This window comes from Thermobia domestica, chromosome 10 (assembly GCF_964235325.1).
Source record: "Thermobia domestica chromosome 10, izTheDome1.hap1.1, whole genome shotgun sequence".
Taxonomy (NCBI): Eukaryota; Metazoa; Arthropoda; class Insecta; order Zygentoma; family Lepismatidae; genus Thermobia; species Thermobia domestica.
In genome coordinates, this window is record NC_137463.1 from 108,281,067 (window position 1) to 108,295,085 (window position 14,019).

General features: G+C 34.6%; 1 protein-coding gene across 1 annotated transcript in view; it reads right to left on the reverse strand.

Moving 5' to 3' along the window:
• The window catches only part of LOC145662643 (sorting and assembly machinery component 50 homolog), a 67,801-nt gene that overhangs the window by 11,457 nt on the left and 42,325 nt on the right, over positions 1-14,019 (reverse strand). Inside the window, exons 9-10 of the mRNA XM_081728424.1 lie at positions 12,110-12,236; positions 9,699-9,895 (exon numbers count right to left, since the gene is read on the reverse strand). Of these exons, the coding sequence (XP_081584550.1) occupies positions 9,708-9,895; positions 12,110-12,236 (315 nt within the window). The 3' untranslated portion in view covers positions 9,699-9,707. The remainder of the gene's footprint in view (positions 1-9,698; positions 9,896-12,109; positions 12,237-14,019) is intronic.

The window sequence follows — 14,019 nt, forward strand, 5'->3', positions numbered from 1 at the left end:
TTTGTAAAATGGACTGTTCCCTTGCATTACACACACGCTGAACCGGAAAAACAGTTTCTGACATGAATGTGGTCAGAGATGTGGTCACTGCATGATTCATGAGATAAACTGCTATCACTTGAAGACATAGGAATGAAGTCCTCGTCACCGCTGAGGCTGCTGTCTGACAAACCTCCCGAATCTTCCTCGGATAGCTCACGAAACACTTGAAGCATCTCTTCCGTGCTTAATCCTTTCTTTCATGAGATTTTCAAACACAAATGTCGAAAAGGTTGTCAATTACAGACCACAATCGACTGAAACTAACTGCACAACAATGACATGTCCAATGTATGGTAAACTTCACTTCAATTATTTGCAGTAAAAATCAACGCGTCATTCCCATCGAAAATAGCTGCACAACTATGGCACGTGAAACGAAGCTAATTACACAGCGCCTCTAGCGTGCAAAATTTGAATCACTGTATAAAGCCTTTGTTTTCCTGAGTAGGCGGTTGAGAGGAAGTGAACGAGGGATAGGTGGTGTTGAGGAAGGGGGGAGAACGCATTGAGGGGAAGGACAGGAATGCAAACAAAGAGGGATAATGAACATCAGTGTAAAAAATGGAAGAATAAAATGTGCGTAATAATGTATCTCTTATATACCTAAGCATGGTGGAACAAAATTGTTCCGCGGGCATTCTAGGGGTATGCGGTAATATCTAGAAATCTATAATTCCTACGAAGGTAAATTTCTCGCAATCGCATCCTCTTTTCAAAAGATTAAAAGTCACAGAATGTAATAAGAATCGTGCGGTAATTAATAGATAAAGACTGCAATGAAGATGATGGTGGAACAAAAATGTTCCGTTGGGCATTCTAGTGTTAAGCTTTGTACCTAGGTATTACGTAGTTTCATCTTGTGTTTTGTCGTTGTTTTTCAACAGTGATTTTTCGATAATTGCTACAAAGAGTATATATTGAAAAGAAACCTTTGTCTTTTTAAAATTATTGAACCTTCTCTATATTGTAAGCCAAATCTTACTTTGAGATAGATCGACCCTTTCGGCAACAATGAGTAGCTTCCAGCAGTGGTCACAAGCAAAGTATCGAAATTCCAGATATCCAGTTCAATAGATGCTTATACTGGGAATATTACTAGAAGGTCACTATAAACATATTTTGCAGACAGGGATAGATTCTAATTTTTGGGTCAGTAAAATACCTAGGGCACTGTCAAGGTCCAGCGGAAATAACATGCTATTAATATATGTAGAGGACTCATTTTTGCCTCTAATTTTACCACAAACGGCACATACAAAACCCGAGAACGTCAATCAACCCTCTGCATATTATACAATTTACCTTAGCAAAAGTTACTTGATAGTTATCATTTTTACCACTAGACACGTCTGCCACAATATGGCGACTTAAGTTTTCATTAACAACTGGGACACAATGGTCTCTCTTTCCCCATTAGTGTAAGTACTAGTTGTTACTGTGTTACTTTCGGACTGTATTCGATCAATATATTTATCAACATTTTCTTTAAAAGCGCATTTAATCTTGCTTACTTCAACAAGTAATTTGTCTTCGAAATCGGAACGCAAAATATCTAACTCTTCCGTAACTTTGTTACTAACAAAACCTAATTCATGTTCTTCTGTAATTTTTTCTAGCCTAGTGTAAAATTTTGCGTTAGATTTATTGAAATTTTCCTCGACTAATTTTAATTTTTCATCCATCGCATCGAGTTTTTTACTTAACTCCGCATTGGATTTTTTGCAACTTTTTTCAACTAACTTTAATCTTTCCTCCATTACATCATTTTTTTTTTAAACTCAACTTCGTATTAAATTTATCCAAATTCTGTTCAGACTTTTATATGTACTGTGCCACCAAGCGCTGTCTCTCTTATCCTGAGGCTGCTAGTGTCGCTTTGTACATCGTAAAAAAAGGTACATTTACAGAATTGCCAACGGCTTAAAGCATTAGGAAACTAAACGAGCTAGAGACAAAACCAGAAAGTAGTCGAGAGGGAGAGGCAGTATCAATAGATGATAATACATGTTGTTCGTGCTCGGTATCTTATCTTTCTTAAAAGATAGGCATACGAACAACAGAAATAATTATTATTTCAGAACTAATAAAAACTAGTGCTTGCTTCTAATATTAAACAACACGGCATGACCATTTGAAAATAAAAAAATAATTTATTATTCTTATTTTTATTTAATAGTTTGATGCATTTGTTGTGTCAGTGGCGTCGCAATCGGTGGGTGATGACCCAGGGCCTCACGCTTTTCGAGGACTCACAAAGTAAAAGAACCTAAATACAAACAATTATGAATTCGGATTTGTTTACATAAAGCATTACATAATGGTGGCTTGAAACAAACTTATCATCTATTCTTGTAATATTAGGCCACTTACATAGGTGACAGGCAGTGAGCTTTGACACTGCAATATCGAAAGCAAACAAATCTGTTATTTGTTTAGCACTGATAACATCGCTGAGATTAATTGATTTCGAAAATTTGTTATTATTATTTGCTATTTGAAAAAACGGAGGCATTACAAACTTTTCTTCCCCAGGGATCCGCGAATATTTCTCGCCAAGGTCATCGTAAGAATTTATTACGCCGCTAGCTGTAAGTTGCCATAATAAATTGGAATTAATTTCTTTATAATAAGCAGCGTACGAAAAATGCTTCTGTCCAACGCAAGTGTAATGTTATACTGCAGCGTATCATTTCTGTAAACCTCTCAAATTTTACTATGCCAACTGATTTCGCTTTTCTTTCTGGTTCTTTACCGGAAACAAAGGAGATATTTGGGGTAGATAAGACATGAAGCAGAGGTTAAAAGGAATGTTCAGGTCGTGAGGTTTAATGCATGCACCCCGCAGATTTCGGTGAACTAGAAACATCTGACAACTCCTTGTCATATTTTTCGTGAAAACATTCGAAATTCCAGTACGATCAATCAGTTTGCACAATTGTCATACTAGTGACAGAGTGTGAAACTACACGAGTGAAACAGAAGGGGTCGTGTGATCTTAGTGAACTCTGTGTAGATATATCATTCTCATTAGTGTCCGTAATTGGTATGGAGTTATTATTATTATTATTATTATTATTATTATTATTATTATTATTATTATTTATTTATTTATTTATTTTTTAACTCGGTATGTGTACTTGGTAAGTTTACATTTAGCATTTTGGTTTCAAAAACGCTGAAATCTCGGGTTCAAATCCTTGATTCGTCTATTAGTAGTAAGAACTATTGGTCCGCGAACTACGGACTATAAATCAATGTTACTGGCGAAAAGTCCAATGGTCCATCAATTACCAGTTATCCGACTAAATTTATCAAATTTCCTCTAAAAACAGTATTAAATAATATAGCACAACATTATTAAATTAATAATGTATTGAATAATATTTCAAAATTCTCGTACTTTTCACACGACCTTCGATCAAAACAAAAATATGTGAACGGTATTTTACTTGGGATGCAGATTATTGAAACATTCTGTAATTGGTAAACCTGCTGGAAAGGGATGTTTTGATGTTAGTTTCACTTGTGGCCACGACCCGCTCACCGCTCTGTCGACCTATAATTCTGCGTTAATATTTTCTACATTTAATAATAAATTATTTATTGCTTGAAGCGATGTCTGCAAATTTAAGTTTTCGTTTCTAGACATGTTGAAAATTTAAGAACCACAGTAATGGCAAGACAACAGCAAATAAATCAAGCAATGTTATTGCCTACTAAATCAACCCAATGCACACCTCATGCAAAATCACACACGGGCGTAACCCTCTTTGGAACTAAATATTACATTTGTACCTGATCCAAAATTTTAGAGAAACATTGCCTGCCTTTTTCTTCTCTGCCCTTAAGTTCTTTCATTATTGTGACGCTTCTTTCTTTTTTCAACGCCAGAAGGATTCCTTAAACTTTTACACTAGTAAAACATCTTCCTATCACACGCCACAACTTTATTTTTTATTATTTATTTATTTATTTTACTAATAAAACGAGTATGTTGTTGCAATTCATATTGTAAGATTTGTTCTTTGCGTTAAAACTGAGAATTAATTAATTTTTACTAACAATTAGGTTTGCTTCTTATTTAGCGTCAACTAGATTAAAATCGACTGACTTTTCTTGCTAGTTTTCAGCATCTCTTTTCAACTCGTAACGCGACCAACTCACGCAATAACTAAAATTAACTATTATGTTGTCCATTGGGATGCACTATGAGGAGATTTCCCTTTCTTTTTTACCAAATGAGTCTAAAGCGCTTTTATCGCAGCCACTAGTTCTCACATACAAACAGATATGTACGTGCATTTGCGAAGGAAAAATTCCTTGGAATTTTTCCATACGAGGTTTATTTAAAAAAGTTAAAATTTTTGCACTGATTTCTTATGGCACTGCCAAAGTGTCATAGGGTATGTGATTATAAAAAAAGAACTCACGAGAAAGGGAGTGTGAATATGCAAATGACTATCCTAGTTATTTAAAACTTCTATTAGAATTTAATAGTTATTACCATAACATAGTATTTTCCTATATACATTTTTACTACTTTTTAGATAGTTAAACGTTTTCCTCTGAATTAGAAATTTAAAATACGTTACTCCATTTATCACAAATATAGTACTATTGTCGTGGATAGGGTGAGCGTGCGTTACACATACTGTATACGCAAAATTTCACCCAATCAGAACCAAACTTACAATAAAGTGTCTCAAAAATTAAAGGATACAAAATCAATTCCATTATTTAAAAATAAAAAATACTTTTGGAATAAATATGTTGAATAAAATATAACTTAAGTTATAAAAATGAAAAACTAACGTGTAGAGATATTGATACAAAAATACGAAGATAAAAGATGGATGGTGCCTTAATGTAAGCTAATGTGATCGTTGGGACTATCGAATTGTCATTCTTTGCTTTTTAATCTTCAATAAATGTCAATATACCATATGGGAATTTTGGAGTAACCAATTCCCTTTATTAAATAAAATACAAAATATAGTAAATGTGGAGGGAATCAATTCCCCTTTAAATAACTATCATCAAATACAATGTAGGAAATTTGGATATCCAATTTCCGTTGGGTATTTTCATCGTAGTCTTTATTTTTTTCCCCCCCTCTCTTATTTATCTTATTGTAACATACTAATTATTACAGCCTGCTGGACTTCCTTTGTCTGTTGAACGGAAGTTGTGGACTTGGAAATTTAAGAGTAATAATGATATTCTCTTCTTTAATAAATTATCATATTTGATAATGCTATGTACCACTGCACACAAGTAAACAGACCTCCGACAGCCGGTTCCTGAAAGGCGGAAATAACCAGTTGGCTGGAACATCAAAATGTATTATTCAATAATAACTTGGAGTCAGGTTTAATTTTTCTTCGTCAACATAAAGGAGAGGATTAAAAAAAAAAAAAGCCCTATATTAAATACATGTATTTTCATAGCATTTATCTTATGAAATTATCAGAAAGTTTATTAACAATGATCAAAGCCGAGTGTAGACATAAGATCTCCATATTTCGAAGCAATTGTTTATCAGAGAGTTACCGCGCTCGTGCGCGAAACATAAATGGAATTATTCGTGCCGCCCTTAATTTTTATATAATATTAAGACTGAAATTGACATAAATTGCATTCTCACAGTTTATCTTACTATCAATTCTAGTTACAAAGTTTATAATTATTTCTTTCTTTTACTATATTATGGTGTTAAATTAATGTTGTAGAATATGACAAAGTGTTGCATTTTTGCTGTTCTCAGATGTTCTCCACACGTAAAATTTGAAATTTAAATAAATAAATAAATATAAATATGTATTGTTTGTATGAAGTCAGCCAATTGGGAAAATATTGTGCATATGGCTTTGTTTACTAGAAGTGGCAACACTCGAGTGCTTTCAAGGTTATGAAGTCATCACTAGCCAATGACAGGAACGCTGTTTTTTGCTTTAAATAGTAATGATACGTAATTGGAGGACGGTTATCAGCATTACCATAGTTGATTTCAGGACTTCTGCCGTTTAGAATTAGAGTATGTAAGATTCAATACAGTTTAGGTCTTGTACCGTTTAAAACTTGTGCCGCGTCCCCAACTCACGATTTATTATCTACTGAAAGTCAAAACTTTCAATTAAATACAGAGCAAAGCACTTTAAATAAAATTAGGGAACCTTTAATTAAGAAGATAATGAAAGTATTTCATATCGATGGCCCGATTATATAGTTTTCACATTGATTTAACGCTCTTTTTACAGCGGCTTGAACCTCGAAATACCTGTATAATTATCGAATTGACCGTGACATATTTTATATATAATGTTGTCTATCTCACTAACATTATACGTTAATACTACGTGTTTTCTCCTAAATTTGTAATAAAAATGTAAAGAATAATGAACTTTATAATTTCATCATAGTTCTGTAAAAACGTTGGTTGGTATAAAGTGCCCATTGCTAAGATAATGTTTTTTCACTCATGTATCTTTCGCAAGCACTTACTCAAATTAACTCCGTTATAGAGGCTAATCTAATACACATACTGCACCATTATCTAGTGTGCACAATTACTTTTTTAGAAGCTATAGAATTACTAAAGAAACAGACTTCTTTGTTATGCGCCTTACATATAATGCATTTACCACAGTTAGCATTTAAATTGTGAATCCAGATATATATATAGAAAATAATTAATAATTAACTGAGATTACATTACATTTTTATTAACAGGAACGACGGGTCCTCCCCGTTGGCCTAGTGACTAGCGCTATTACCTTGGTGCGTGTGGTCCCGGGATCAATTCCCGATGAGAAAGTATTAAAAATTTACTTTCATAATCATTTACGTTAATCAATGATCTGTCTCCTTCAGCCTAAAGGGCATAACGGTAGGACAACAATTAAACATTTCATAATGAACAAACTCCATGGCTCTGGATAAGTAGAGTAACAAATAAAACACAATTCTGACCAGAGCAGAATGAAATATATTAAAAACTATACTTACAATGTGTTACAGTTTCAAGGACCTAACGTCCTCTTCATCAGAGACAAACACACTGTCTGATGTTTGTGTCTGATGAAGAGGACGTTAGGTCCTTGAAACTGTAAAACATTGTAAGTATAGTTTTTAATATATTTCATTCTGCTCTGGTCAGAACTGTGTTTTATTTGTTAAACATTTCATTTTATTTTCAGAAATGATAAACAATTAAAATTAGTGATGGGCTGATAAACTGTTCAGAACATGGTTTCCAAGCAGCAAATTTTGTTATAGTTCTGAGAAGTGAGATTATCTACTCTTCGGTTAGAAAGGTTCCACAGACAGGAAAGGAGGAATCAGTTTAAATCATGTGTCCACTTTAGATCTCATCGATAGAAATGTCAGAGAGCACAGAAACTGTCTGAATGAAGTACAGAAATTCGTGATATAAGGAAAGACTATTCAGATATGAGCTATGTAGCATCTATCAGCAATTATTCTGCATAATAATTATTTATACCATATATAACTAACTCTCTCTATAGTCTATGGAACCCAGAGGTTCAACGCCGCGTTCACAAAAGATTCTCCCATCTGCGTCTAGGTGTTCCTAATGGACGTTTTCCGATTGGATTTCCAGTTAGTACTTTGAAAGCGTTCCTACTTTCTCCCACTCTGGCTACATGACCCCTCCACTTGAAACTTCTAGACTTGATGACTCTAATAATATTTGGTCAACGGTATAAATAATGCAGTTCCTTGTTATTAAGTTTCCGTCATTCCCCATTTCCGTTCTTCTTGGGTTCAAATATTCATTTCAGGATTCTTTTTTCTCAAATAACTTCATCTATGTCTAATTTTAGTTTATACCATATATACGACTTGGTATTACGTATATACAGCTGCTTTCCTTATTAGGACCAAAAAACACCACAGATGCGTTTCGGAACCGGATGTTCAACTTGGCGCCCAGTGGGAACGAAGGGGCGTTACTTTTGTTTTCTTTTTCTTAAGGCAAATTTCAAAAATTTTTCACGCCTTTAGTTTTCAAGATATCAGATTGAAACTTGGCATACGGATTGTGTGTACCTTTGAGTATTTTTCAACTTCTTTTGAGATCCTATGTGAAACCGGAGCCGGGACCGAGGGACGCAAGTGTTCCGAGGGGGTGATTTTTTCAGAAAAAATTCCGGTTTTTCCCCGATTTTTCTGATTCTGGTGAATGGTACGGACATGTGAGTGGTACTGTTGAAAAGGATTCGTTATACTGAAGAAAATGGGTTTGAACCATGACTCTAGGCTAAATAGTAATGATGCAGTGAAATTCTATAATACGTATATATACAGTGTGTATATATATATATATATATATATATATATATATATGCATAGGGCCTAAAGTCAGACTTTCAACATTTTTTCCGCCCTTTATTTTTAAGATACAAGATTGGAAATTTTGCACACGTATTATGTACATAACAGTGTAATTATTTTAAAATCAGATCCCTACGTGAACCCTGGGCCGGGCCCGAAGGGTAAAGTGTTTTGGCGGGATTAAAAAAAAAATCCAGGTTTTCCCCGAATTTTCCAGTTCAATTGTATGATATGGACATGTGAGTGGTATCGTTGGAAAGGGCTCGTTATACTGAAAAAAATGGCATTTGAACCATGACTCGAGATTAAATATTAATGACACAGTACTCTTTTGAAGTGTTTATCTATCTATCTATCTATCTATATATATATATATATAAATGGGTCACCTTCAGACTTTCGAAAATTTCTCCCGACCTTAGTTTTCAAGATACAAGATTGAAATTTTGTACACGTATTATATACACTCATGTCCAAAATGATTGTCGCATATCTATAACTGTCTTCTTGTAAGAATATAATTTGATAATGATTTTGCAAGGTACTTTTAATACTGGTACTATGTGTATAATCGGGAAATGTATATTTGTGGTAAATTTCATAGGAAAAGAATTATAAATACGAAAATTAGAATGAATAAAACAAAATGTTGCTAAATGGACAAGGAAGTTTTATTTTCGTTTTATTGTTCTTATTTACTGCTCTTTTGACATGAAATTTGCCACATACATGTCTTTTGCCGATTATACACATACTAACATTATAAGAAATACCGGGCGAATTCGTTATCAAATTATATTCCTAAAACATATTTATAGACCTGCGACAATAATTTTGAACATGATTGTACATAACAACATATTTTTTAAAAAAAAAAAAATCAGATCCCTACGTGATCCCAGGCCAGGGCCAGAGGGGGCAAAAATTTCGATTTTTTTTTTTTTTTTTTTTTTAAAGCAGAATCTCCCGGTTTATCCGTTTTTTCCGTTTCTGGTGTATAATACGGACAAGCGAGCGGTACCATTGGAAAGTAGCTTTATCCTTATTAAAAAGAGTATGAACCATGATCCTACGATAAACAGTAAGGAAGCAGTAGCTGTTTGAGTGAAAGTCTAAAATTTACCATAAAAAGTGGAAATTCTAAAAGAGTTAAAACAGTCATTTTAATTTACAAGGAAAGTCTAGAGAAGGATAAATTTCTTACATATGCTTATTAAAGAAAAATATATAAATATAAAATTATAACAATTTTATTTTCACAAATTCTACAGAAGACTAGTAACATTTCAAGGAAAACTAACCTCTCTTTTCTACAAAAACATAACTCCAATACCAAACTGCACTCCTGGATTATCTTGATCTCCTTTCTGCTTCTTTATGGGAAAGCAATAATTTAACTCCACTCTTGCTATTTTGTTGAATTTAAAAGCCAAGCCTATTCCCAGTGACAATCGCAAATTTTGAACCATCATGTTCAAGTTCTGTGGAAAGTCGTCAGCTAAAATGAAACAAATGGACTTAAATTACATTTATAGGAAAAAGACTATATTTAAGCGACATTAGTATCTCAGAATTCTTTTCTCTACATTTTGATGATATATAGGCATGGAAAGGAAACTAAAGAGACGTTTCCGATATATAGCGTAAAGGATAAATTCCTTAACATGAAAAGATGCGAACGAAAGACACACAATATTGGAAAGAATTACAATAATACCAGTGTATGTACTAAGGAAATGTTACCATTTTATTTTACAATTTTTCAAAACTAAAATGATCTAACGAAGAGATGTCTGTTGTGACTCCTGGTGGGAAACTCACCTCAGCAACATAACACAGGGATGGACTAACCTGAGCTTTGATGTGATACGAGTGACTACATGGTCAGCAAACAAGCAGGGGTACCCACACAGTCAGGAGAAAATGCGTTGTTGAACAGGGTGGCATGAAAGTGTACCATGAAACACACACAACTGTAAGTGGTTTTTCTTTACGAATTGAACTGGGACATTCTACATAGCAAGCCGCTAAAACATTAACAGAGCGTTGACGAATGAACGTACTATTCGCTGCTGGTTTGTCAAATTTAGTTCCAGTGATACAGCATTGTAAAATGAACCTCATGGGAACAGACCAAGATCATGTTCGGATGAGCTACTCAGGAACGCCCTCGAAGTATCTCAGACAAGGTGAAACCATCAATGCATATCGTTACAGCGCTGAATTCCACTAAATACACCGCAAACTTGTCCGCATACGTCCAGCAATTGTCAACAGATATGGTATCCTCATGTTGCACGATAGTGCTGTGGCGCAAAAGACTATGAACGCTCTCCACGAATTGGAGGATTAAATTCATCATCACTCACCGTATTCCTTCGATTTTTTTCCACTGAGCGCTATCTCTTCCGGTATTTCAATCATTTATTGGAAGAGAACCTTCCTTGATGACTGGGCAGGGGGAAGGATGAAGTTTGTAGTTGATTACTTCTTCGCAGACTCCAGACTTCTTTTGCCATGGAATCCAATCGTTGGCTGAGCGATGACAAAACTGTATGGTTGGACTATGTTAATTAACCAAGTATTGTAGTTCTCATCTTTCTGGCCTTAGGAAATGACCACCGGGGCGAACATATAATTTGCACCAACTTAATATTATCAACTAAGCAAGGAAGTACATGCCGCGTACGGAGTATCAAGTGTGTTTGAGATCATCACATGAAAAGAACACATCTTAATGAGTCTGTTGAATGTGTTAGCTGAGTGAATACTGTGTCTCCAGTAGTCAAATAATCGCAAACATATATGAGAAAAACATTATTATTCAGGCACGCCTATTTCATGATGGTGGTTATAGCAGAAAAAAGTATATTACAACTAATTTTAAGAAAATAATACTTTTGCACATGTAGAACAGATAGATCTAAATACTCATCAAATTAGAAAATAAAATAAATCTCCTAATTTCTCGATATACTATATATTCAGCTTTGAAATCATGGGAACTTTCGATACCTTGAACGGTTTAAGAGAAAACCCCATTCATTTTATAATACTTGCATTGTATAACGAACAATATAAAACGAAATGAAAAGACAGGGTTTCAAAATTTTACTTTTGAAGTGTTTATTGTGCACAGTAAGTATTACGATGTTTATTATCATTGTATTTTTAATGGACTCACGATGCCGTAGTCGATATACTTTCTAACTAACGGGATGGCCCGAGTTCGATCCCCGATGAAATTATTCTCTTATTCCACCTCGTTCAATGTGATTCATGGCTTCACAAGCACCTGACAAATCGGTACCTGGGAAAACCAAGGAACGGAGACTGTAAAAGCGAGATAGACGTAGCTGTTGATCTCATCACTTCCCTTAAGTGCCAAGATCATGGAAGTGTGGAGTCTTAATATGAAACAGTCTATGTGCTGCATTCGGGACTAACTGGAGGCATGCTTTTATTCATGTATGTTGATACTTTCTATCTTCATTTTTAACTTTTTCTCAATATCTTTACTCTCCCAATGATACTAAGATAAAATACTACGGAAATAGTGTATTACTAATAATCAGAAGATGCTGGGGGGAAATAAAAGTGATTTTTATCAATATTTCTTATACGAGGACAGTCCAAGTAGGTTTTTTTTTTTTTTTTTAATTATTATTATTGCCGTTAAGAAGAATCACGAATGAATAACTTTTGTACTTACTAAATGCGAAGCTACCAATGTTCCCAGCATTGACAAAGAAATGTGTCCTAAATAAATCACCAAATCCTCCTTGGCCTGGTTTAAAAGGAAGTGGAGTATACAGATGGAGAGCTCCGGCCCAGTATACCTTTAACACAAAACAAAAAAAAAATATACACATAATTAGAATTTCTATTTTAAACATTAAATATTATATAAATTATGAATATTGTAAATTCTAAAATATGATTAGCACATAAAAGAAAGACATTTATCAATCGATACATCTCACTGAGTTCAACAAAGTTACTTGAGTGTGTAAATCCCCATGCATAGTTTGAGAAATTCGAGAAAAATAAACCTTTTTGTAAACATAAAAATTTATGCTAAACAATAACTATGCCACTTCTTAACACTGAACTCAGTAAAGATTACTCTCATCAAGATTTACATTGTGACACTACTTTAGCACATTAATTTTGCCTAACCACTCGGGGTTGACACTTCGCATCCCGTTTCCAATTGGGTTTACGTACTCCTACTCTAAATATAAGCGTAAGCTATTTAGAGGCTGTTCTAAATAACCCAACCCTGTTAGTTATAATATAACCGCCACCAGGTTATAGAAATATTTTTTTGTGGACACACTGTATATTTCGTAAAGACAGTGATTATTATTTTCGATTTGTACTTTATTCTGCGACGCATATAAGTTCTTTCTTCGGTGGGAATTGCTTCTTTCCCACACAACTGGACAAAGAAGTCTTTCATCGCTTCTTCATATATATATTTAAAACATTGCTTTTGGTGGGAACATTTCAGTTAGTGACGAACCATTTCAGTGTTTCTCCCTGACTTATTATATGCACAGTATATATTCTATAGTTATTGGGAACTGAATTAAGTGTTTTCTTTAATCGCTTATGAAACATTGCAATAGATTAGAGCAGACCAGACCGAACAGGTATTCAAGTGACCATAGTGGCACCAATTGCGTTGTTTTGCAGTTCGTTATCTGTACTTTCTCACGCCAGAGTTATCGCAGTGTCTCGTACATTGAAGGCAGTTGACTAAAATTAACATAAATTATTTTCCGTATTCTGTTTGTATGTGGATACAGGTGATTTAACTGAGTGGTTTTCTTAATTAATTGCCAACACTCTGCAGTCGACTGTTGCAGCCCGTACCTTGAGCTTTGGTGCTCAGGGAGTTTGACTCGGGTACTGTATGCATCCACCACGCACGTTGCGTTGGGAATCAAGTATTAATTTGTGTTAAGGGGCACAAGCTATTAGCCGGTGAAGGACGTTTTCTTACGGCTAGCCCCCAATTAGTGAAGTCCCAGGTTCACAAACCTTGTGCGTTTAAAAAGTTATACACGCGCCCTCCAACATCAGCATTCTACTTTCTCCTTTTAATTTGCTGAAAACTCATCTTTACGCTTCAGGATTGTTTGGCGCAGCCACTGGATTCCACGTGAGATTGTCCCAACAACTTTTCCCCAGTGCTAATCCCCCAAGTGCGTCAATGGTGTGGGAGAAGCATTTGTAGTGAAATCTGAATTATAATATCATATATATATAAAGGGCTACATTGCCTTAAAAGGGCAAAGTGTGATTTCAGTGACGAAAATTATTATACATATTCAGTGTTCAGTGTTGTGTTCATTCCTCTTCGCTATTTTTTTAATATAATAGTGTTCTAATAAATAAGTATAGTGTTATTTAATCCAGTGTGTTTTCGTTGTTTGTATGAGTGATATTTGTGTGCGTTATGGTCTGGATGACCGTCTGATCGTCCGTGAGGTTTTCGAGACGAGACACCCGAACCTCTCGGCGCCTAATGCTCATCTCATCATTGAGACCGACGAGCGATTTGGAAACAATTTGTAATCCTTCTTGGAGAGGTCCTTCATCTTCCTGTCCAGGTAA